This window comes from Gadus morhua, chromosome 23, assembly GCF_902167405.1.
Source record: "Gadus morhua chromosome 23, gadMor3.0, whole genome shotgun sequence".
Classification (NCBI taxonomy): Eukaryota; Metazoa; Chordata; class Actinopteri; order Gadiformes; family Gadidae; genus Gadus; species Gadus morhua.
Window position 1 is genome coordinate 3410906 of NC_044070.1, and position 20436 is coordinate 3431341.

The window sequence follows — 20436 nt, forward strand, 5'->3', positions numbered from 1 at the left end:
ACACTTTGTTGAGGGTTCTGTTTGTGATTTGATATATCTAGCTGTGTTATAAAAACAAGGCCACCTTGGTGATGACACACACAGACACGCATCCGCATAAACTAACGCTTTTTAGCCGCAATGTGTGCAGGGTGGTATTTGTGTGTTTGTGTGTGTGTCCCAGTTGCTATGGTACCAAAGTGTCCCAATGCAATGTTATCCTAGCCATCGTGTTCCAACAGATGCGGGTTCGATACGGCAGCGCACGCTTCCAAACTTGGCAGTCAACAGTGCTCACAAAAATGTTGGGAGTGTCTGTGTGCATCACTCTCGCTGGTGGTTGTACATCGATGTTGTTAAGATCGGGCTCCCCGGTGCGTCACTGGGTAGAGCGCGTACCATTAAGTCCCAGTCCTTACCGCAGCGACCCAGGTTAGATTCCTGCCCGCAATCCCATGCCTGATTGTCATGCTACAGTAAAAAAACCTTAAAAAAAAACTACTTTAAAAAACATTGTTGTTAAGACATGTTTATCATGACAAGGATTTTAAAGGCGCCAAACAGAAACAATTGTTTTTCAAGATTCTCCCGCCGTAACTTGAGATCCAAGTTACGACTTGGATCTCAAAAACAAGGCGCAATCTAATCAAAAGCACTTCTGTGGTTGTTTCACAGAAGTGAAAGTGAGGTTTTGTGACCTTGCCAGTTTGTTTAGGGAAACCGATAGTATAAAGCATGTCTGTTTGTTGTTTTAGTAAGTATAAGGTTATTATTGCTGCATGTGTCTTCTGCAATCACATGCGCTGCATGTGATCACAGTTGAATCACAATGGATCATTTGCTAATCTTCATGAATTTAAATGTCTCCCATTCCTGCCCTCCTCTGTTATGCTAATTCCCCTGCACTATGGCTGCATTCCTTGCGGCTAATGTTAGTTGTCACCTTATTGTACATGTTTTATTGCAATGCTACAGCTGTCCGCTCTGCACCAATTGCAATCCCTGCCATACTGAAAAGGGGGTTCCCCTCTTTTGAGGGCTTTTGTCATGGTTTCTTTCTCACTCCTACGTTTGAGTTCTCCTTTTTCTCCATCACTCAGTAAGGGTTATAGGGCCGGGGCTACCCACCGAACCATCTCTTTGAAGAAGACGTTTGAGAGCTCCGAGACCGAAATTGTCAAAGTACATCAATATGAAAAAAACGTATTCCAATAAACTCAAAGTGGGGGTGAAATCGGTTAACAAGACCTGTTTGATCACTCCACTTTTTGGATTTGTTTTCCGTGTTGGCTTATGTATAGATGCTTCAAAATGGCGGATACGAAGGCCAAGTTAGCCCTGCCCCCCCCACCCCTCCCCCTACTGTTCCATTTCTGACCTCCACAAACTGAACTTGACCACCATGACCTTGCAAGTCATCCCTGATTGGTGGAATGGCATTATTGGCAATGGAAAGATGAGTGATGAAACAATCACTCATCTGAGTGATGAAACAATCCCCCCCCCCCCCCCCTCAATATTACCAACTTGAAGTCGACCACACCCCCACAGCACCTAAAGCCAATCCCATAAAGTGGGGTCCTGTCAGATGGAGAGTGACGGGCCGATGCAGGGACAGCATAGCAACAAGCGACACTAGGCCTCTACACGCTGCTTTGTAGCCTGGCCATGAGGATTAACTGGTGCATGTGGTCCTGTTCAGGGGACTTCAAGAGGAGGCTCCCACGGACCCCCTCCACGGGCACCATGTCCTCCGCCGACGACCTGGACGAGAGGGAGCCCCTGTCCCCCTTTGAGAGCGGTAGGTGCTGCGGACGCCATTGATTTAGACCCATGTCATATACCTGGACCAGAGGGGGCCCCTCTGGTCCAGGAGCGGCTGCTAGACACGTGCTGCCAGGCTCACTACATTGGTTTAGACCTATGTTATTTGCCTTGTTTGATTACTATTCTTTTTCTTCTCGAATGAAGGTGGAAATCCCACCAGTAAGGATAAATGCAGTTTGAAATCTGGAAATATGCTGCTATGATATTTTGCTCCTCTGCAGTGTAGACACCATTGGAGGAAGCATCACTGTTTACATTGTAGTATCTGGTCTTACACCGTTTACGCTTTCAATGAAACTGCGTTTGATTGTCCTTCATATTTATTGATGCCAAAAGCAGCCCTGCCTTATTTAAGTGTATTGTCTGATGTGTCAGGGCAGACGACCACAGCAGGAGCGTTGAGCCACTGAATGTCTTAAAAACAGGAGCTCCTGTTGAATAGAAACATTGAGTCATACTGGGCCATTGCCGTCTGTAATTCCACAGACGGTTAAGTGTGGCTCATGAGTAGATGTCTGCAAAGGCTGTTAGAGTAATCAGTCTTTTGTTCTCTAATCCCCGAGGGAGGTACAACCGGTATATCAGCTTTAATCGTTTTTGGCTCTCAGAGACATGTAGTTCATAGTGCAGCTACAGAAGGTGGTTCAATAAAAAGGTATTCTACTGGCAACATAACATACTTTTTACCTTGGTTGTCAGACTGAAAAGGACCACGGGTGCAAAAGTGAAAGGGCAAAGGTTGCATCAGGGTTCTTTAAGATCTCACAAATTCTGACAAATGTTCTTATTGTAATTAGCTTTGGATAAAAGCATCTGCTAACTGCCTTAAATGTAAATGAAAGATGCTTCTGGCCCCAGTTAGCCACGCTGCGGTGGACCGCTGGGAGGCGTTTACAGCTAGCTAACTCTTCTCCCCCCCTCCCGCCCTTCTTGTGTCCCGGGGCTCCACCGTGCGCTGCTCCTCCAGGTCTGAACATGGACATGGGGACGGAGATGGCCAGCTCCCCGGGGCCCTTCCGCAACACCCAGATGTCCAAGGCGGCCCAGACACACAAGCTCAGGAAGCTGCGCGCCCCGTCCAAGTGCCGCGAGTGTGACAGCCTGGTGGTGTTCCACGGAGCCGAGTGCGAGGAGGTGAGCCATCCAGACAATTTCATGTTGTCCATGAAAACTCACACTTTAATTCAACAGTTTTCAGCAGGGCTAACAAAATTGACGTTTTCTAATCATCGATTAGCCTTTCAACACTATTAGCTCAACAATGTACCATTAGAACATTCGAGGGATGGTTGCTGGAAATGGGCCTCTGTACACCTATGTAGATATTCCCGTAAAAATCAGCCGTTTCCAGCTAGAATAGTCATTTACCACCTTAACATTGTCTAGACTGTTTTTCTGATTAATTTAATGTTATCATCATTCAAAAAATGACGACATTTCTAAGTTACCCTGAACTTTTGAACAGTAGTGTAAATCCAGCGTTAACTAAGGGATCAGAGGGGGAACTGCGGCTGGGCGACTCAACAGTCCGGCATCATCTAAAAACGAAATAGCCTCATACGGGGAGGGCGTACTCTACCAGAAGAGATATTCTCACAGCACATAGCACTCACGAATAGCTGACAGTATTCTGTGCCATTCTAACAAGCTACACGCAAATAGTAGGCTGAGAGTCTGAGCTACAGCAGCAGTGTTTTGGCTCTCTGGAATGTCTCTGCTCATTCCCTTGGATTCAGCAAAACTTTATCAAAAAGATTCACCAGCACCCACTCCAACCCGGCGATGTAGAACATGAGCGGTGATGTTTAGATTGGCCCTGTTCCCCCCCCCGGGGGACCCCTCCACCAATAGACTGCAGTCTGGGCAACACGCAGTGGAAAATAAGGATCTCTGTTTGTCTTCTGAGGTCTGTCCCTGCTTCCCAAAGCCCTGCGGTTCTCACCCGCTACTCTGCCCCTAGCAAGATCCAGTTTCACTCACTTCCTTTGGAAAGTTTGAGATCAGATGCATTGAGCGTTACCGTAAGACGAAGGAACTTTCAGAAAAGGACTCGCAGTTGACTCAAAATTTGATTCATGAGATTCATTCTCGTAAATTATTTGTGCCTCAGCCTGTCCACCCAACAGTCTCAGCCTGAATAATCTCTAGACTAGCACTCAAAGTAGATCGTCAATCTGTTTATAATTAAATATTTCAGCACTAATAAAGGCGAAACTTCAAAACATTTCCATGTTGTTTTAATGGTAGAATGAAACAATAACATATTTACCACTTGTTTAATTGAAAGGCTCAGCCAAAAATGCAAAAGCCGGACCAAGCGTTATTTTCTACATTAATTGTTATAACATTTATAAAGAAATCCGATTTTATACTCTGGCGTTAAAACGGTGGGTGACTGATCAAGTTTGTGTGCCGCCCCAGTGCTCCTTGGCCTGCCATAAGAAGTGTCTGGAGACTTTGGCCATCCAGTGTGGCCACAAGAAGCTCCAGGGGAGACTGCACCTGTTCGGCATCGACTTCACGCAGGCCTCCAAGGACAGCCCGGACGGAGTGCCCTTCATCATCAGGAAGTGCACCTCGGAGATCGAGGCCAGGGCGCTCAACCTGAAGGTAGGGAGGGATCCGTTCACTGGTGGATCATTCAAATGAATGGGGTTGAAGCCGATTGGTATCGCTGTAGTTCTACTCCTGCTCACTGCTCTTGTCGTCATGGTTACCCTGAAGGGGATCTACCGGGTGAACGGCGCCAAGTCCCGCGTGGAGAAGCTGTGCCAGGCGTTTGAGAACGGCAAGGAGCTGGTGGAGCTGTCGGACCTCTACCCCCACGACATCAGCAACGTGCTGAAGCTCTACCTGAGACAGGTGGGCTACTGCTGTGTACTACGACTACTACTACTACTACTGTGTTACTAATGCTGCCGGGATCAGGCGGGTGTTCCTTTATCTGGCTAAGTAATGACATTAACGAAGCTAGTGAGACGAGCCCGGCGTGTGGCAGGAGAAAAGGTCTGATCTCCTGTGATAACATGTTGTCCGTGTTCTTCCCCCCCTCCCCCCCAGCTCCCAGAGCCCCTCATCATGTTCCGCTACTACAACGACTTCATCGGCCTGGCCAAGGAGAGCCAGGCGGTCATCATAGAGGAGCTGGAGGCCTCGCGGCACAGCCCCCCCCCGGAGACCCCCTCGTGTCTGCCCCCGCCCCCGCAGGTCAGCGTGGAGCTCAACCGGGTCCTCTTCAAGATCAAGGACCTCCTCCGGCAGCTCCCCTCCACCTACTACAAGACCCTGCAGTTCATCATCCAGCACCTGCACAGGTACAGGGCCGTGAAACACACACTCTGATTGATTAAATACTCATTCATAGGCCGCTCTGCTCCCAGACAACAATGTCTGGGAGCAGAGCGGCATAGTGGCATTGCCTGTTGGACATCTCTTTCTGGGGGATGAGTCGAGGATTTGAACCAGCGCCGACTTCATCTAACATCATCGGTCGAGGCCCGTGTTTTCACCGGCTCTTATCTGCTGTTACAAAGCATCACGTTTATAGGTTTCTGCTGACGCTTTTAGTAAAAGCAACTTACAACCATTCATTAACACATCACACGCCGACGGCAGTGTCAACCACGCAGGGCGACAGCCAGCTTGTCAAGAGCAGTCAGGGTGAGGCGTCTTGCTCAGGGACACATCGACACTCCCGATAGGAGAGGCTGGGGATGGAACTAGCAACCTTCCGGTTACCAGTCAACCTGCTTTTCCTCCTGAGCTACTGCCACCCAAAAAAATCTGTAGCATGAGACGTTCCAACGACTGGACTCCCTTCTAACCCACGGCTCTCCGCCCCCCAGGGTGTCGGAGCGCTCCGAGGAGAACAAGATGACGGCCAGCAACCTGGGCATCATCTTCGGCCCCACGCTGGTCAAACCCCGGCAGGCGGACGCCGAGGTGTCCCTCTCCTCGCTGGTGGACTACCCCTACCAGGCCCTCATCGTGGAGCTGCTGGTCCGCCACTACCAGATGATCTTCGACACGCCCCTCAGCCCCCTGCCGGGCGGAGGTGGGGAAGGAGGTGGAGGCGCGGCCCAGCCCCGCCTCAAGCCTCAGCAGCTGAGCAGGCACTCCAAGTCCCTGGGGGACATCAAGGAGGTTTGTTTATAGGATGGTTTTGCATTGTTGCTTATGTCCCAGTGCTGCATACGCTAAAGACACATCTTTACAATGAATATAGATAATACTGAACATTAATACACATATATTATGAACTATGATACATTTTAATTGTTCATCGGAAATGCTAGCTACAAACATTAATTTTGCAGTTTCAGTTGTAAACTTGCTTGGAAGGAAATTTGTTTTTTTGCAGAGCCAGATTAGTGCTCCATAAAATATGATTTATCATGGAATTATAGTATGATCAATCAATTATCAACAGTACAGTTGTTTTATTACTTTTTAATATTCCATAATGCATAATAACTGCAGCTAAATAGAAGGTAATGGTTTAATAAAGAATGTCCACCAAAGCTCATTGTGTATATGTTGTTCTCTACATTGTCTCCCCATTACAGCAGAGCTCCAAGGTGTACAAGAGGCATTCCTCCATCATCCCCTCCTCCCATCTATTGGCTGAGGTCAAGGAGACCATTCCAGGGCTTGACAGGACAGACAGGACAGACTATGAACCTGGTCAGTGCTGGAAATACTAGATTCTCTGCTTATGCGTGTGTGTTGGTGTGTGTGTGTGTGTGTGTGTGTGTGTGTGTGTGTGTGTGTGTGTGTGTGTGTGTGTGTGTGTGTGTGTGTATGTGTGTGTGTGTGTGTGTGTGTGTGTGTGTGTGTGTGTGTGTGTGTGTGTGTGTGCATGTGCATGTGCGCGTGTGTTTGCGTGTGTGTCTGCATTGATCAAATACTAACACTTAATTACATTAATTACACTCAGCCCCTATGGAGTAAATGACGTGCCTCATGCCTCTCTCCTCTCCCCGCAGCTCCAGACACCGACTTCACAGACTCGGTCAACGGGGCGGCACTGCCGGGCGTCTCCCACCCGCGCCCCGCCGGCCTCAGCCGCTCCAGCCACGGGGGCGTGTCCCGCGTCCAGCTGCGCCACACGCGCAACAAGGTTTACTCCCGGCCCGCCAGCGTGCCCGTGGACCGGGCGCCGCCGCCCGCCTCGCACTCCCACCTGGACAACAACCACGGGCCCCTGAGCGCGGCGGCCCTGGAGACGGGGCCCCGCCCCATGGAGGAGGAGGAGGAGGAGGAGGAGGAGGGGGAGGAGGAGGAGGGGGAGCCACGCTGGGACCTCGACGGCCCCAAGTCCCGGGCCAGCTCGCGGTACCGCAGTACGCTCATCGACACACACACGCTGCGCCGCACCTGGGACCGGCAGTACAAGCAGCACGGCGACGGGGCCCCCAGGACTACCACCGGGGCCCCGGCCTGTGGCTCCCCGCCGACCGAGGGCCTGGTCCTGCCCGCCTCGGGGCCCCCCGTGTGCCTCGCCGCCGGCCCCCTGGGGGGCCCCGGCCGGCAGTACGCCGTGGCCGTGAGGCCCGGCAGGACTCTGAGGAGGGAGGACAACGTGGACGAGCAGAGCCTGGGGGCCGCCCCCTTCAGGGCCCCCCGGACCCTCAGGCCCCCGCCGGGCACCTTCTACAAACCCCCCTCTACCGGCGCCCGCGCCAAGCTGCTGCAGAGCTCTTCACAGGCCCACAGCGCAGAAGAAGAGGAGGAGGACGACGACGACGAAGAGGAGCTGGGGATTGAGATCGAGGTGTCGGTGGATGAACCCCCGGAGGAGGAGGAGGAGGAGGAGGAGGAGGATGATGAAGAGCGGGAGTCCCGCTCCTCCTCCAGCTCCAGCCCTGAGGAGCTGGGCCAGGGCCAGGCGCGACCCCTGTACCAGAGACTCCGGCCCCGGCGGCTCCAGGAGGTGGAGCACCGCGAGGCCCACTTTGTGTGAAGGCCTGGGGGTGTCCACGGGCCTGGTTCACCCAGCGGCCATCTGGCCCCTCTCTTGGCGTCACAGTACACAGTGGATCGGGCCCGGTAGGGCTTTAGCGGCTGGGTCCTCCCAGGGGGGGTATTCTGTGCCATATATTGTATAAGAGGAAGACAAAAGGACTGAAGACTGAGAAGAAAAATGTGTGTGGAAACATTTGTTTAGTTATTATATATATATATATATATATATATATATATATATATATATATATATATATATATATAGTCATACCACTTCCCGAAAGGCAAAACAGAATGCACTTATTAAACATTTGCTTCAGCTCACTGTCAAACAGACATTTGATTGACCCGTCACTATGCTTACTACTCGCTGGCCCATAGCCAGACAATATTTATAACCCTCATTGTTTTTTAAAGAAGTGCAATTACATTTGACTTAAATATTTTTTGTATTCTTCATTGGTCATTATGTGTGAATTGTTCATGTATACCAAAAAAGTATGACTTCAACTGTTACAACGATATTAGCCACTGCATTCAAGAACAGGTTGGGTGCACTTCGCTTGGCTGATGATCCGCTATCTTTTAAACAAAAACAATTCTACTTAGGGCAAAACAAATGTTTATACTAAGCTACTTTTTATCCAATCATTTCAGTGAGAACTTGTGTATGAAGCAATTTAATCTGTTACATATGTTACAGTACGTTGTCCCGAGTGACATTCACAAGGGTGACATGCCACAAGTTGGAGAGGTGTGTGTCACTTTATTTTATATATAGTTGACCATAAAATGAAAAACATATCTCTTTTTAATGTGTCAAAAGCCAAAGTGGTTTCTCCCCAAAACCATTTGAATTGTATCAATATCCATAATCTCACCAGGTGGTCACTATATAGAGATGTATGTGTCATGTCAAATGGTATCTGTTTTTCATGGAAATCTGCTCGGTTGACACAATGTTTAATTACGTTTTGTTTGAAATGCAAATTAGGTACATAAAAGCAAACGCCTTTTTGTAAGTTATTAAAAAATGTGTCAACCTCAAACAGTGGCAATTGTTAATTTTTTTCGCCCTCATTATCTTATAACAAAGATATATAACTTATACGATATATTTAGTTTACTAATGTATAGCAGTGATCCATAACCTGCGGCTTCTACAGCTGGTATGCTCCATTCAAAGCAACAGGTTGGTGGATTTAGAGAAAGATTAAACCAATCTGCTTAACTATTCACACGGTCTGGGCAGACGAGCTAAGGGAGCCTGTGTCACTACAGGCAGTGATGTATGTTATGGACCATTACAGCAGCGATGACTGAGTTCCTCTGAGGTAAGATCTTCATATCGATCCGTGTGCAGATGATCAATGTCTTCTTTTACGCAATGTGACGGGATTGTGTGGTTGGCGACATGAGACACAGTCATGGATAATGTCCCAGGACACTCCCACGTCGCTCAAATACTTAGCAAAGATGATGTGTTTGATAGTATATTGTACGATACGATACATGATCAGTAGTTCGTTATTTAGCTATGACCACCAACACAATGTATTTTTATAATGTACATCTGTGGTCTAAAGTCATACCAGGTGAAGTGTGTTGAGCGTGTGGCTCCATACCAGCCACAAGACAGTGATCTACATTCACATTTCATATTCGTTCATTGTATAACAACATGCTTCAGCATCACCTGGTGTCAGACACGCCTCTTGTAAACCTAGCCTAGTGTCACTGTTTTCAGGTGAAAGGTATACACTTTCACTTCCTTATTTTAATAGGCTAATGACATGATTGGCCATGTTAAGAATCACAGTCACCGCCAAACCATCATAGATGAGCAGCCGCCATGTTGGAGCAGGATTTGGTTACCAAAGTTATTTCACTCAACAATGTTGACTGCCCTAGACCAAGAGTTATTCACAGAGCCTATGAACGCTACAGGGGGGTTGGATGTAGGTCTTTGGTGCGGTGGTGATCCCTCTTGGGGGGTGAGAGGGACGAGGCATGGGGTACCAGGTGAAGCTCCTTCTGTGGAAGAACTGGACCATTCGCAAGAGACAGAAGGTGATCTTTTCCTTGTCTTGAATAGTGACTAGAACAAAGCCACTGATAATGCTGTTTGAAAAGTGATTTGACGCTGTGGTGAATTGTACTTAGCAATCCGATCAATCATAGGTTGGGTAGGGCCTGCATGCTTAGCTCCAGATGCATTCAAAATGACAAAAAGGAGACGCCTTATAATATACTCTCATTTTAGGACTTATTATTATGAATGCACTAGCGTCAGAAATCCAATTATTTCAAATGTACACACAGAAGATCTAAATCAGAATTTTACTGACATTACTCTAAATGTTCTGTAGATAAACGGTAATCTCCCACGGCAATGGGTTGAATGTAGGCCAACTGATGTAGGCCATGTTCTCAAACACGGCTTGTAGACAGCGGTAAAGGAAAGCATTCGTTGAACACTGAGACATGCTGTGTGGTTCTCCTCTAGGGGCGCTTCTTCATGGAGATCATGTGGCCTGTGACGCTGTTCATAGGACTGGTGTGGTTGAGGGGCGCCCATCCCCCGTACCGCCAACACGAATGTAGGCAGCATGCCCGTCCTCATGGTGTGTGTCTCCACACTAGGGCCTTCACGCCTTAACGCCTCTCCCTTCCTCCCATGGGGCCGCTGGTTCCAGGCCACTTCCCCAACAAGGCCATGCCCTCCGCTGGGGTCCTACCGTGGATCCTGGGGATCTTCTGCAACGCCAACAACCCCTGCTTCCAGTACCCCACCCGCGGTGAAGCCCCGGGGCTGGTGTCCAACTACAACAACTCCATGTGAGCCTCGCCCGACCCCCTCAGCCCCCCCCCTGGAGCCCTCCACCCCAATGGCAGCACGGCGTCCCATTCAGACAGTCTGAGGCCGGTTAGGGAGCAGTGTGGCGTCATGGCGACTCAGACAGAGCATGGGTCTTCATCAGCGGTGCTGGGGGGGGGCTCGAGGTCTTCACTTTCAGATGTAGATGCGTGAGCGTGTTTAGTGTCTGTGTGTCTGTGCATTTGTTGGATCGTGAATGTAAGGGCCTGACTTTTGTTTGAATCTTGCGTTAAGAACTAAGCTACACACCAATAAATGGTTCATTACATGAGGTGGGATGGGTTTTACAATGCACTCGAGGTGCGTTTACACACATGTGCTGACCATGTATAAGTGGGAGTCTAGTTGTTTCATGGGAGGCCTATTATCCATGTTGCTCTGGACACAGCTAGATGATTATTTCCCTTGCTGTCCTGAAGGTAAGATTTAAGAGCTATTATTTAGTAAACGGATGGCTTTTAGTAGGTGAAAGGCTCTGGGAGAATGTCCATTTGAAGTTTACTGCGCCGCTGCATTATCAGGTCCGTTCAGGCATGCCTGTGTGGCTCTGAGTTCAGTCTATGTGAGTCTGTTCTTCCCTGTCCTCCCCCCACCAGATTGGCCAGGTTCTACTCGGATTCCCAGGACATTTTGTTCAGCCAGCCGGAGTTCCTTCAGCTGGGCCGTCTCTGGAGAGAACTGACAGCCATGAGCACCTTCATGGACACCCTGCGCACCCACCCTGAACAGATGGCAGGTCAGTGGTCTCTCCCTGCGCACCCACCCTGAACGGGTGGCAGGTCAGCGGTCTCTCCCTGGGCACCCACCCTGAACGGGTGGCAGGTCAGTGGTCTCTCCCTGGGCACGCACCCTGAACGGGTGGCAGGTCAGTGGTCTCTCCCGGGCACCCACCCTGAACGGGTGGCAGGTCAGTGGTCTCTCCCTTGGCACCCACCCTGAATGGGTGGCAGGTCAGTGGTCTCTCCCTGGCACCCGCCCTGAACGGGTGGCAGGTCAGTGGTCTCTCCCGGGCACCCACCCTGAATGGGTGGCAGGTCAGTGGTCTCTCCCGGGCACCCACCCTGAATGGGTGGCAGGTCAGTGGTCTCTCCCTGCTGCTTCAACCAGCGCCCCCCCCGCACAGCTATGACCTCAATGTCTCAGGATGTCGGACATGGGCGTTCAGCTGAGTCATGAGATCGGGGGGGGGGGGGGGTGGGGGGGAGGGGGGGGGGGGGGGGGGTAGAGACTTACATGGTCCCAGGAAGAAGAAGGGGCTAAAACTTCTAAGATTCATGTAAAGCAGGAGCTGGTCAACGTAGAAGGTCAGTTCCAGAGAACTGAGAATATTTACTTAATTATGTGGTTTGAAGTAAAGGTACAGGTTTTACCCCTCCATCATCTAGTGCTTATGTTTTAAATAAGAGTTATGATTTCAAAGTAACAGAACAGAATGCAGTCATTCAAAGGGTTATTCCCATCCGCCTGGACCCCTGCTCAACATGCTTTGATAAGAGACTCAACCAGCCTTGAGGAGGCTTGGTTTCACCCAGAGGGGAAGATGTCACCCTATGAACCTCATACCCCTCTGCCACACCCACGTCTTCACCTGTTAGTCACCTTAAGGAGAGAAGCAGGACTGGATTACATCACCAGTTTAGTTCTTATGGGAGGAAAGAATGTAAGCTGCTTACTTTTCCTCCTGAGCACATGTCCGTAGTCTTGTAGATCCCCTCCCTCCCCCCGTCTGCAGCCCGTAAACTCTTGTCGCAACTTCCTGTGTCTCATCGTGTAACCACTGACAACGTCATGTCCACCAAGGCTACGTGTCACAACAGGTAACCTGCGACCTAGCCTGTACTGTCACTCTGAACTACTGAAAATGTTTCTTCCATTTCACAACAATATATCTTGATAAAGGGGCACACAGAAACTATGAAATGAAACCGATGTCTAATGGCTACAACAGCCACTTCTATCCATGAGTCACTGGCAAGGCATGCAGAACATATGAAACAGGTCCTTGGAGGTCTATTGTCTCAGTGCTGGTGGAGACATGCGGTTGGTTCTCATGCATCTTGAAGCCAGCATTGGATACACACGCGCACACACACACACACACACACACACACACACACACACACACACACACACACACACACACACACACACACACACACACACACACACACACACACACACACACACACACACACACACTTCAGAGGGAGTGAGCTGTCATTTGACTGTTTATGAAGATTATTTTTGGAATTGTACTGATTTCACCTGTAAGCTCAAGTAAGAAAACTTGGGAGAAGAAATGTGGATAACGGAATCATACTGGAAGAACTTGTAAACATGTCTTTCCTCCTGGGATCCATCCACTCCCCTGCTAATATATAATCCTAGAGTCAACATTTACATTTTTGTAAGGAGATGGAGTAAGTGGCTTGCTGGGAAATGAAAAGTATAATTTCCATGATGGAAGTCTTTTGAGGAATAATACATTCTAGCCAGTGATGGGTTACTTAAAGCCAGTCTGTAGGAAGCGCTGCTGCCGGGGGACAGAGAAGGGCCAGTAGAGATCTGGGTCCACAGCCACACTGAGACAGGACATGAGAAAAATTGGAAATACATTTACAATTTTTACATTATACCCAGTAATCACCCAGTAATCACCCAGTTATCACCCAGTTATCACCCAGTTATCACCCTGGTTTCACCCCGGTATCACCCAGGTATCACACCGGTATCACCCCGGTATCACCTCGGTCTCACCTTGGTTTCACCCCGGTTTCAACCCGGTTAACCCAATGCCAAGTACGCACGCTCTTAAAACCACAGTTTGTCCTTTCAGTCACATTCCTCATGCATCTCAATGTGTTTGTTAGTACATGTCTTCTAGGTATGCATCAATTATGCACACTTCCGCCCCTTTTGACGTGTTTATTTTATTTCTCAGACTGAAATGAATCACGTCTGCACTGTTATGCCAAATATACAACATCCCCAGGCAGATCCTCCTATCACAACATTGATGTCCTGCATCTGGAGACAGTGAGAAATCAGAGGAATCACACGATGACAACAGGTTTTTGTTGTAGACTAATTGGACACAGGCCAGTGTTGGCAGATGAGTGATGACTACCGTGGTTCTGGGCGTGCCATTTTCATGGGCTGATTCCTGGGAAATGGTGTCCTCTTTGAGTGGTTGATGTTGCCCGTGGCCTTGTAGTGCTCTGATCAGGGCCCCGACATTCTCTGCTTTTGAAAAAAGACAGAATAGAAAATTATGATTCATCCAAAAGTGTCCTTCTCAATTGGTCTTTCTGCCTCTTCCTCTTCCTCCTTTTTGTCTCTGCACCTCCTCACGTTCCTCCTGTTGGTCTCTCTTCCTCCTCCTCACGTTACTCCTGTTGGTATCTCTTCCTCCCCTTCTTCCTCCTGTTGGTCGCTCTTCCTCCTCATGTTCCTCCTGTTGGTCTCTCATCCTCCTCCTCTTCCTCCTGTTGGTCTCTCTTCCTCCTCACGTTCCTCCTGTTGGTCTCTCTTCCTCCTCCTCTTCCTCCTCCTCTTCCTCCTGTTGATCTCTCTTCCTCCTCCTCTTCCTCCTGTTGGTCTCTCTTCCTCCTCACGTTCCTCCTGTTGATCCCTCATCCTCCTCCTCTTCCTCCTGCTGGTCTCTCCTCCTCCTGATGTTCTGTTCTCTCTGCCAGGCCGTGGTGTGAAGGTGGAGGACATCCTGCAGGATGACGAAGTGCTCACCTCCTTCCTCCTGAGGGACGTGCCTCTCACTCAATCGGTGGTCTACAATCTGGTCAACGCCCAGATCCGACCTGAGCAGGTGACCTCATCTGCTATGCTTAGCATAACTTTAAAGGGGCGATATCATGCTTTTTCACTTTTCCCTTTGCTTTAGACTGTTGTATGACATACGTATACATGTTTAATGTCTGTTAAACCAGAAAAACATAAGTCTGAGCCAGGAGGAGTTTTCTTGCCCACCGAGAACGCCCCTCATTAAGAGTGTGAAACAGCTTGTCTGCGCACAAACTTTACTTCTGCAACAGTGTGACGTCAGACTGCAGTGCGACTTCTGCACTTCAGTGCCGAAGTGCAGAAGTCGCACCTCCCGGCTACCCGCATGTTTACAACTTCTCGGGGTTGTAAATTTGACGACACACGGGTAAAGCGTTCGACCAATCGCTACAGAGTAGGCATGCTGATCAATCACAGCAGACAGGCCTTAAAGCGACACATGATACAAAACAGAACATTTTTGAAAGATGCTGATATTGGTTTTGCGGATATGAACAGTGTGTCAATAATAAGTTGTATTTTCAACATACAGGCATGTTACCCTATTCTAGTAGTACCCCCAAATGCAATAATTAACCCTAAAAAAGCATGATATGGGATCTTTAAGTATTAATTCTGGATATTATTTAATACCACAAACTACAAAATGGTGCATCCCATACATGATAACATTTGCATTTCATCACTATAAATATAACCAATGGCTCACTGGGGGCCTCTATGTCTGTGTTGATGTTGTGGTTGTTGTTGTGTCTAATGCACAATGGCTTGTTGTCCACTATGACGGGTGGCATGGCTGGAGTGGTGTGGTGTTGGTATAATGATGGCTGCACTGTGGTTGGCCCTGATAGAGAGCTGACCCAAATCTACCCTCAGACTGACAGGCATTCTCACTCACACACACATGAAAATACACACACACACACAAACGTACACACACACACACACACACACACACACACACACACACACACACACACACACACACACACACACACACACACACACACACACACACACGCACACACACACAGACACACACACACACATACACACACACACACACACACAGTACACAAACAAACACATGAAAACATAGACGCGCACACACACACACACACACACACACACACACACACACACACACACATTGCACACACACGCACACACACACACACACACACACATACACACACACACACACACACACACACACACACACACACACACACACACACACACACACACACACACACACATACACACACAATACACACACAGTAAACACACACACACACACACACACACACACACACACACACACACACACACACACACACACACACACACACACACACACACACACACACACACACACAGTACACACGCTTACAATATACACCATGGGGGATAAAAGATGCTGACACTCACGTGTGCGCACACACGAGTACACACACAAACAGTCCACATGACTGTGAGTTGAAAGACGCTGATGCACAATGATACGCACACACACAAGCACACACACACACCCACACACAAACTTTCACAGTTCCCTGTGACCTTCGCAGACAGATTTCTCATTTCTCAAACTCTTTTTGTACGGGGCATTTTCTCTCCAGTATCCAGTAACAAAGCGACCGCCTCCAGTCCAGACCCCCTTTTGATTCCGGGCAGCCGTTTTGACTCAGGAAATGAAAGGGAAAGTGCCAACCTGTGAGCTCTCAGACGCACACAAAAAAAATGAGACTCCCAGAAAGGACGGCCCAGTCCGATGACATCAGTGTCCCAGTGTCCCCTCATCGCAGCTTTCATATGGAAAGCAGGGGCAGGCAGAATAGCCGGGTCACCCTCACACTGAGCCGGGCGAGCTCTCTCGCTGCCGGCTGATTCATCCGAGCACTGCATGCCACTAGGGACGGCGCTGGCCGGGCTCTAAGTCCCTGGATACCAATCAGAGGAGCCGGGCCGAGCCAGCGGAGGGTACAGCTGGTCCCACATTCAGCAGACACTCCCATGTGGAGGTCCTCACAACGGTATGAGGAGGCTGGCCCAGTACCAGGCAGCACACTGGTCACTAGTACAAGGGATGACACCATGCATCTACATGTACACCCGCTTTGAGAGACATAGTGTTCACACACACACACACACACACACACACACACACACACACACACACACACACACACACACACACACACACACACACACACACACACACACACACACACACACACACAATCACACACACAGACGTGCTTGCACGCACATATACACACACACACTCACTTGCATGCAACCAAGTACACAAATACACACACACACACACACACGCACACACACACAATCACACACACAGACGTGCTTGCACGCACGTATACACACACACACTCACTTGCATGCAACCAAGTACACAAATACACACACAAACACACATGCATGCAACCAAGTACAAACAGACGCACGCACACACACAGTCGCATGCAACCAAGTACACATACTCACACACGCACGCACGCACGCACGCACACACGCACGCATGCAACCAAGTACACACAGACACAAGCAACCACACACTTGCCTGCAACCAAGTACACACACACACACACACATGGATAGTGTGTGTACTCAGTCTAATGGAGACACACGCTGTGGTGTGTGTTTGTGTATAATGTTTGACCATTTATCTTTGTAGCAAAGCGTTTGTGGAGAACGACGGGCGAGGAGGAGCAGAGAATGTGTGTGGCCGGTAGCCGGAGTGAATTGATAAAGGACATTCTCTCATACAGAAAAAACCTCCGATCTCCAACCACATAATTTCCCCCACTGACTGAGTTAGAAACTGACTGAGTACGAAAGATGTCATGCTGTGTTGCCATGAACATGGACGTTGACAGATGATCACGATGATGACAGAGTTCCACTGTAGTCATGTTGGTCGTGTTGGTTTGGACCGAGGTATGTCGAGGCTCCAGACAGCCTCTAGTTGGAGGTCAGGTTTGACCGCCTCAGTGGACTCTCCTCCAGTCCTCCTCCAACTCTCCTCCCGTCTCCAGTTTGCCGGCGGGGTGCCTGACCTGCACCTGAAGGACATCGCCTGTAGCCTGAGTCTGCTGGAGCGCTTCCTGGTGTTCCCAAGCCGCCGCGGCCTCCACGCCGTCCGCAACGCCATGTGCATCCTGACGCCCCAGCGGCTGCAGACAATCGAGGACCGCCTCTACGCCAACGTCGACTTCTTCAAACTCTTTCGGCTGGTCAGTTGATTCTTTGTATCTTTTGCTTTGAGGTGTCAACATTTTGGTGGAAAGTAAGCCGAAATAACTTCCATCCAAACCCAAAAAGTGGACGGACCAATCAGTGCTAGGGGAGTCAGGCCTTGGCTGGGCAATAATTGATTTTACTAATTTTATCTTGCACCCTTTGCTCTTGCCACATCCGTTCGGAAGAATAGCATAAACATCTCATCTGAGAAAAGCCTTTCTATTCAGCTTTGAATATTACCTTTTCTTTTATTTGTTTATCAGGTTTTGCAATTTTTCGCACAATACAAAAGCAATCAATCATACATATGCGTCCCACCCTGCCTTCCTCCCTCTATGAATAAGTCCCAACGAGATCCTTGCAGGCCATTTTGCTCAGTCAGACACTTCCCACAGCCACTGCCCTACCCTGCCTGCTGCTAGGTGCATGCGTTGCTGCAAAAAGAAGGCCGTTTTTTTTTTTTACTTGCCTCGTAGCAAATTAACAAAGCATCAATGTTTCAACATTCTAGCAAATATAATTATCTAAAGGAATAAGAAATATAAAAAAACTGGAGCCAAGATAAATTTGTGCAAGAGATTTAGGCAACGATAGTTGCCTGTTGGCCTTATTGAACCAGAAACTGACTCTTGTTTACTTTAAAGTAGGCCACAGGAGGGTGAATAGCTCTTTGTCTTTTTCTTCCTTCTAGAGCAACCAAACACTGATAGCAAACCGCAACAACAGTTCCAAACACGCTCGAGGGACTCATCTGGTCATGATCACTTAAAACAAACGTAAACGTGGCTATAGCTGTCTGACAACGTTCTGTTCGCATTCATGAGTTTGAATTCATGAGTATCCCAAAGCTCCTATTCTTCGGTTTGACATTTGACAGTTCCATCTCCACGCTGTTGGCAGTGAGATTAACGATGCAGTAAAAATCATGGCCATAAATTTAATCCAAGTTGAAATTAAATTTGTAGGGCATTTTCAATTCACAGTTTTGTTTCAAAGTGGCAATCTCAAAGACTTCTGTTTGGTTCTCTTTGACAACATCTTTGACGTCAAGTTATTTTACCAAGAGGAGCAAACAGTGTTGCTACCGACAACCAGTTTGTAAAATGACATAATGCCCTGCAAATGCAAGGGCTTTCATCCCTGGGCCGTAGCTCATCCCCTCTGTGTAACGTCATTTGGTAATAAATATTTACTTAACAGACCTAACATAAAAATCTTTGACATTGCCATTTTTAGTACTCAAATCCTGCTGCCGTGGTCTTCTTTTTCAAAGGATTCACAAACCCAAGCAGATCTACAGTATCATCTAACAGCTGCCACACACACACACACACACACACACACACACACACACACACACACACACACACACACACACACACACACACATTCACACAAACAGAGACACACACACACACACACACACACACACACACACACACACACACACACACACACACACACAGACACACACACACACACACACACACACACACACACTCTAGCATTGCTGTATTATGACGTAGCTTAAGGATACCTGGGCCTGTCAGTGAGTTCTTTGTTTGCAAGAAGTAATCTGAACCCTGAACAGTAGATTGAAGGCCTTACCGTTGCCTTAGTGTGGGGGACAAACAATTAGGAAAATGTCCTACTGAGCCAAATTATGGGTGCAGTAACAATTCTGGCCTGGTTTATTCTGCTTAAGCACATGGGTGACTAATGTAGATGCACAGATGAAGTGTGAAATATGAATGATAAGGAATATGTAAACTTTTAACGTTTCATAGTAGACTTTAAATGTAAGAAATCTATCTTGTGGTTTAAACCCCTTTATTCTTCTACAGCTTCCCCGTGTGCTGGACCATCACTCAGATGGCATTGACGTCCATTTCTGGGCCAGGGTTTTCTCCACACTGCCTGGAAAACTACAAGAGGTACATTTGGTTCCCTTTTGGATCCTAAAGTCTCTCAAAGTGAACCGCTGGTATTCTTAGCTCCTCAGGAAGCGCTTGCTTCCTCCCGCCTCGGCTTTTTACGCAAACACAGACAGCGGGTCCGGAGGGGAAGTGCGGCTAGGAAACGTGGATCGAGCGGTGAGCCATCTCCCCTCGGAAAACACATGCATCACGCTGGTGACGTTGAGGACGAGGTCAGGGCATCAAAACAGATATCTGCTTCTGAGATATTAGAAACGTTTCTAAAAATGGCTTCAGGTTCCAGGAGGAATGACATTTCTTTGGTTGTGTGTGAGAGACGCGTGTGTATGTCGGCATGTATGAGTGTTTGCATGCACATATGTGTGTGTGCATGTGTGTGTGTTTCAGTTTTGTGTAAGTTTGTGTGAGTGTGTGTGTGCGTGTTCAGTTCAGTGTTTGTTTTCACTATGGTTGATCTGTGTGTGTGTGTGTGTGTGTGAGTGTCGCTGTGCCGGTGTGTCTGAGGGTCTGACTCAGAGGTTGTAGGGGACATCCTGCTCTCCAGAGTCGACCCGTCTGGGTCAGTGTCTAGGTAGAGGACTCAGTGCTCCCCCCTCTCCTCTCCCTGTCGTGGCTGAGGGGTTCAAGTAACTTGAATTGTTTGTTGGTATCAGATACATTCCTATTATCAATATTAAAATAGAGGGCAACAATCGAACTGAAGATTTTCTAGTTGGGGTGAGGATTTTTAATACTCATTAGCGATTATTAAATACTATTATTACAGCGTCAAATCTCTTACAATTCCGA

At 48.5% G+C, this 20436-nt stretch overlaps 2 protein-coding genes across 4 annotated transcripts in view; both read left to right on the plus strand.

Annotated features, from left to right (window-relative positions):
• The window catches only part of arhgap29a (Rho GTPase activating protein 29a), a 40177-nt gene extending 31358 nt beyond the window's left edge, over nt 1–8819 (plus strand). For all 3 annotated transcript variants that reach the window (XM_030348468.1, XM_030348470.1, XM_030348469.1), the window contains 8 exons: nt 1682–1780; nt 2774–2940; nt 4228–4416; nt 4531–4668; nt 4867–5120; nt 5652–5949; nt 6372–6489; nt 6792–8819. In XM_030348468.1, the coding sequence (XP_030204328.1) occupies nt 1682–1780; nt 2774–2940; nt 4228–4416; nt 4531–4668; nt 4867–5120; nt 5652–5949; nt 6372–6489; nt 6792–7768 (2240 nt within the window). In that variant the 3' untranslated portion in view covers nt 7769–8819. The remainder of the gene's footprint in view (nt 1–1681; nt 1781–2773; nt 2941–4227; nt 4417–4530; nt 4669–4866; nt 5121–5651; nt 5950–6371; nt 6490–6791) is intronic.
• A 137-nt stretch (nt 8820–8956) lies between these two features.
• The window catches only part of LOC115536958 (retinal-specific phospholipid-transporting ATPase ABCA4), a 62239-nt gene continuing 50759 nt past the window's right edge, over nt 8957–20436 (plus strand). Inside the window, exons 1-8 of the mRNA XM_030348459.1 lie at nt 8957–9104; nt 9718–9840; nt 10277–10370; nt 10467–10608; nt 11245–11384; nt 14344–14471; nt 17506–17703; nt 19555–19644. Of these exons, the coding sequence (XP_030204319.1) occupies nt 9781–9840; nt 10277–10370; nt 10467–10608; nt 11245–11384; nt 14344–14471; nt 17506–17703; nt 19555–19644 (852 nt within the window). The 5' untranslated portion in view covers nt 8957–9104; nt 9718–9780. The remainder of the gene's footprint in view (nt 9105–9717; nt 9841–10276; nt 10371–10466; nt 10609–11244; nt 11385–14343; nt 14472–17505; nt 17704–19554; nt 19645–20436) is intronic.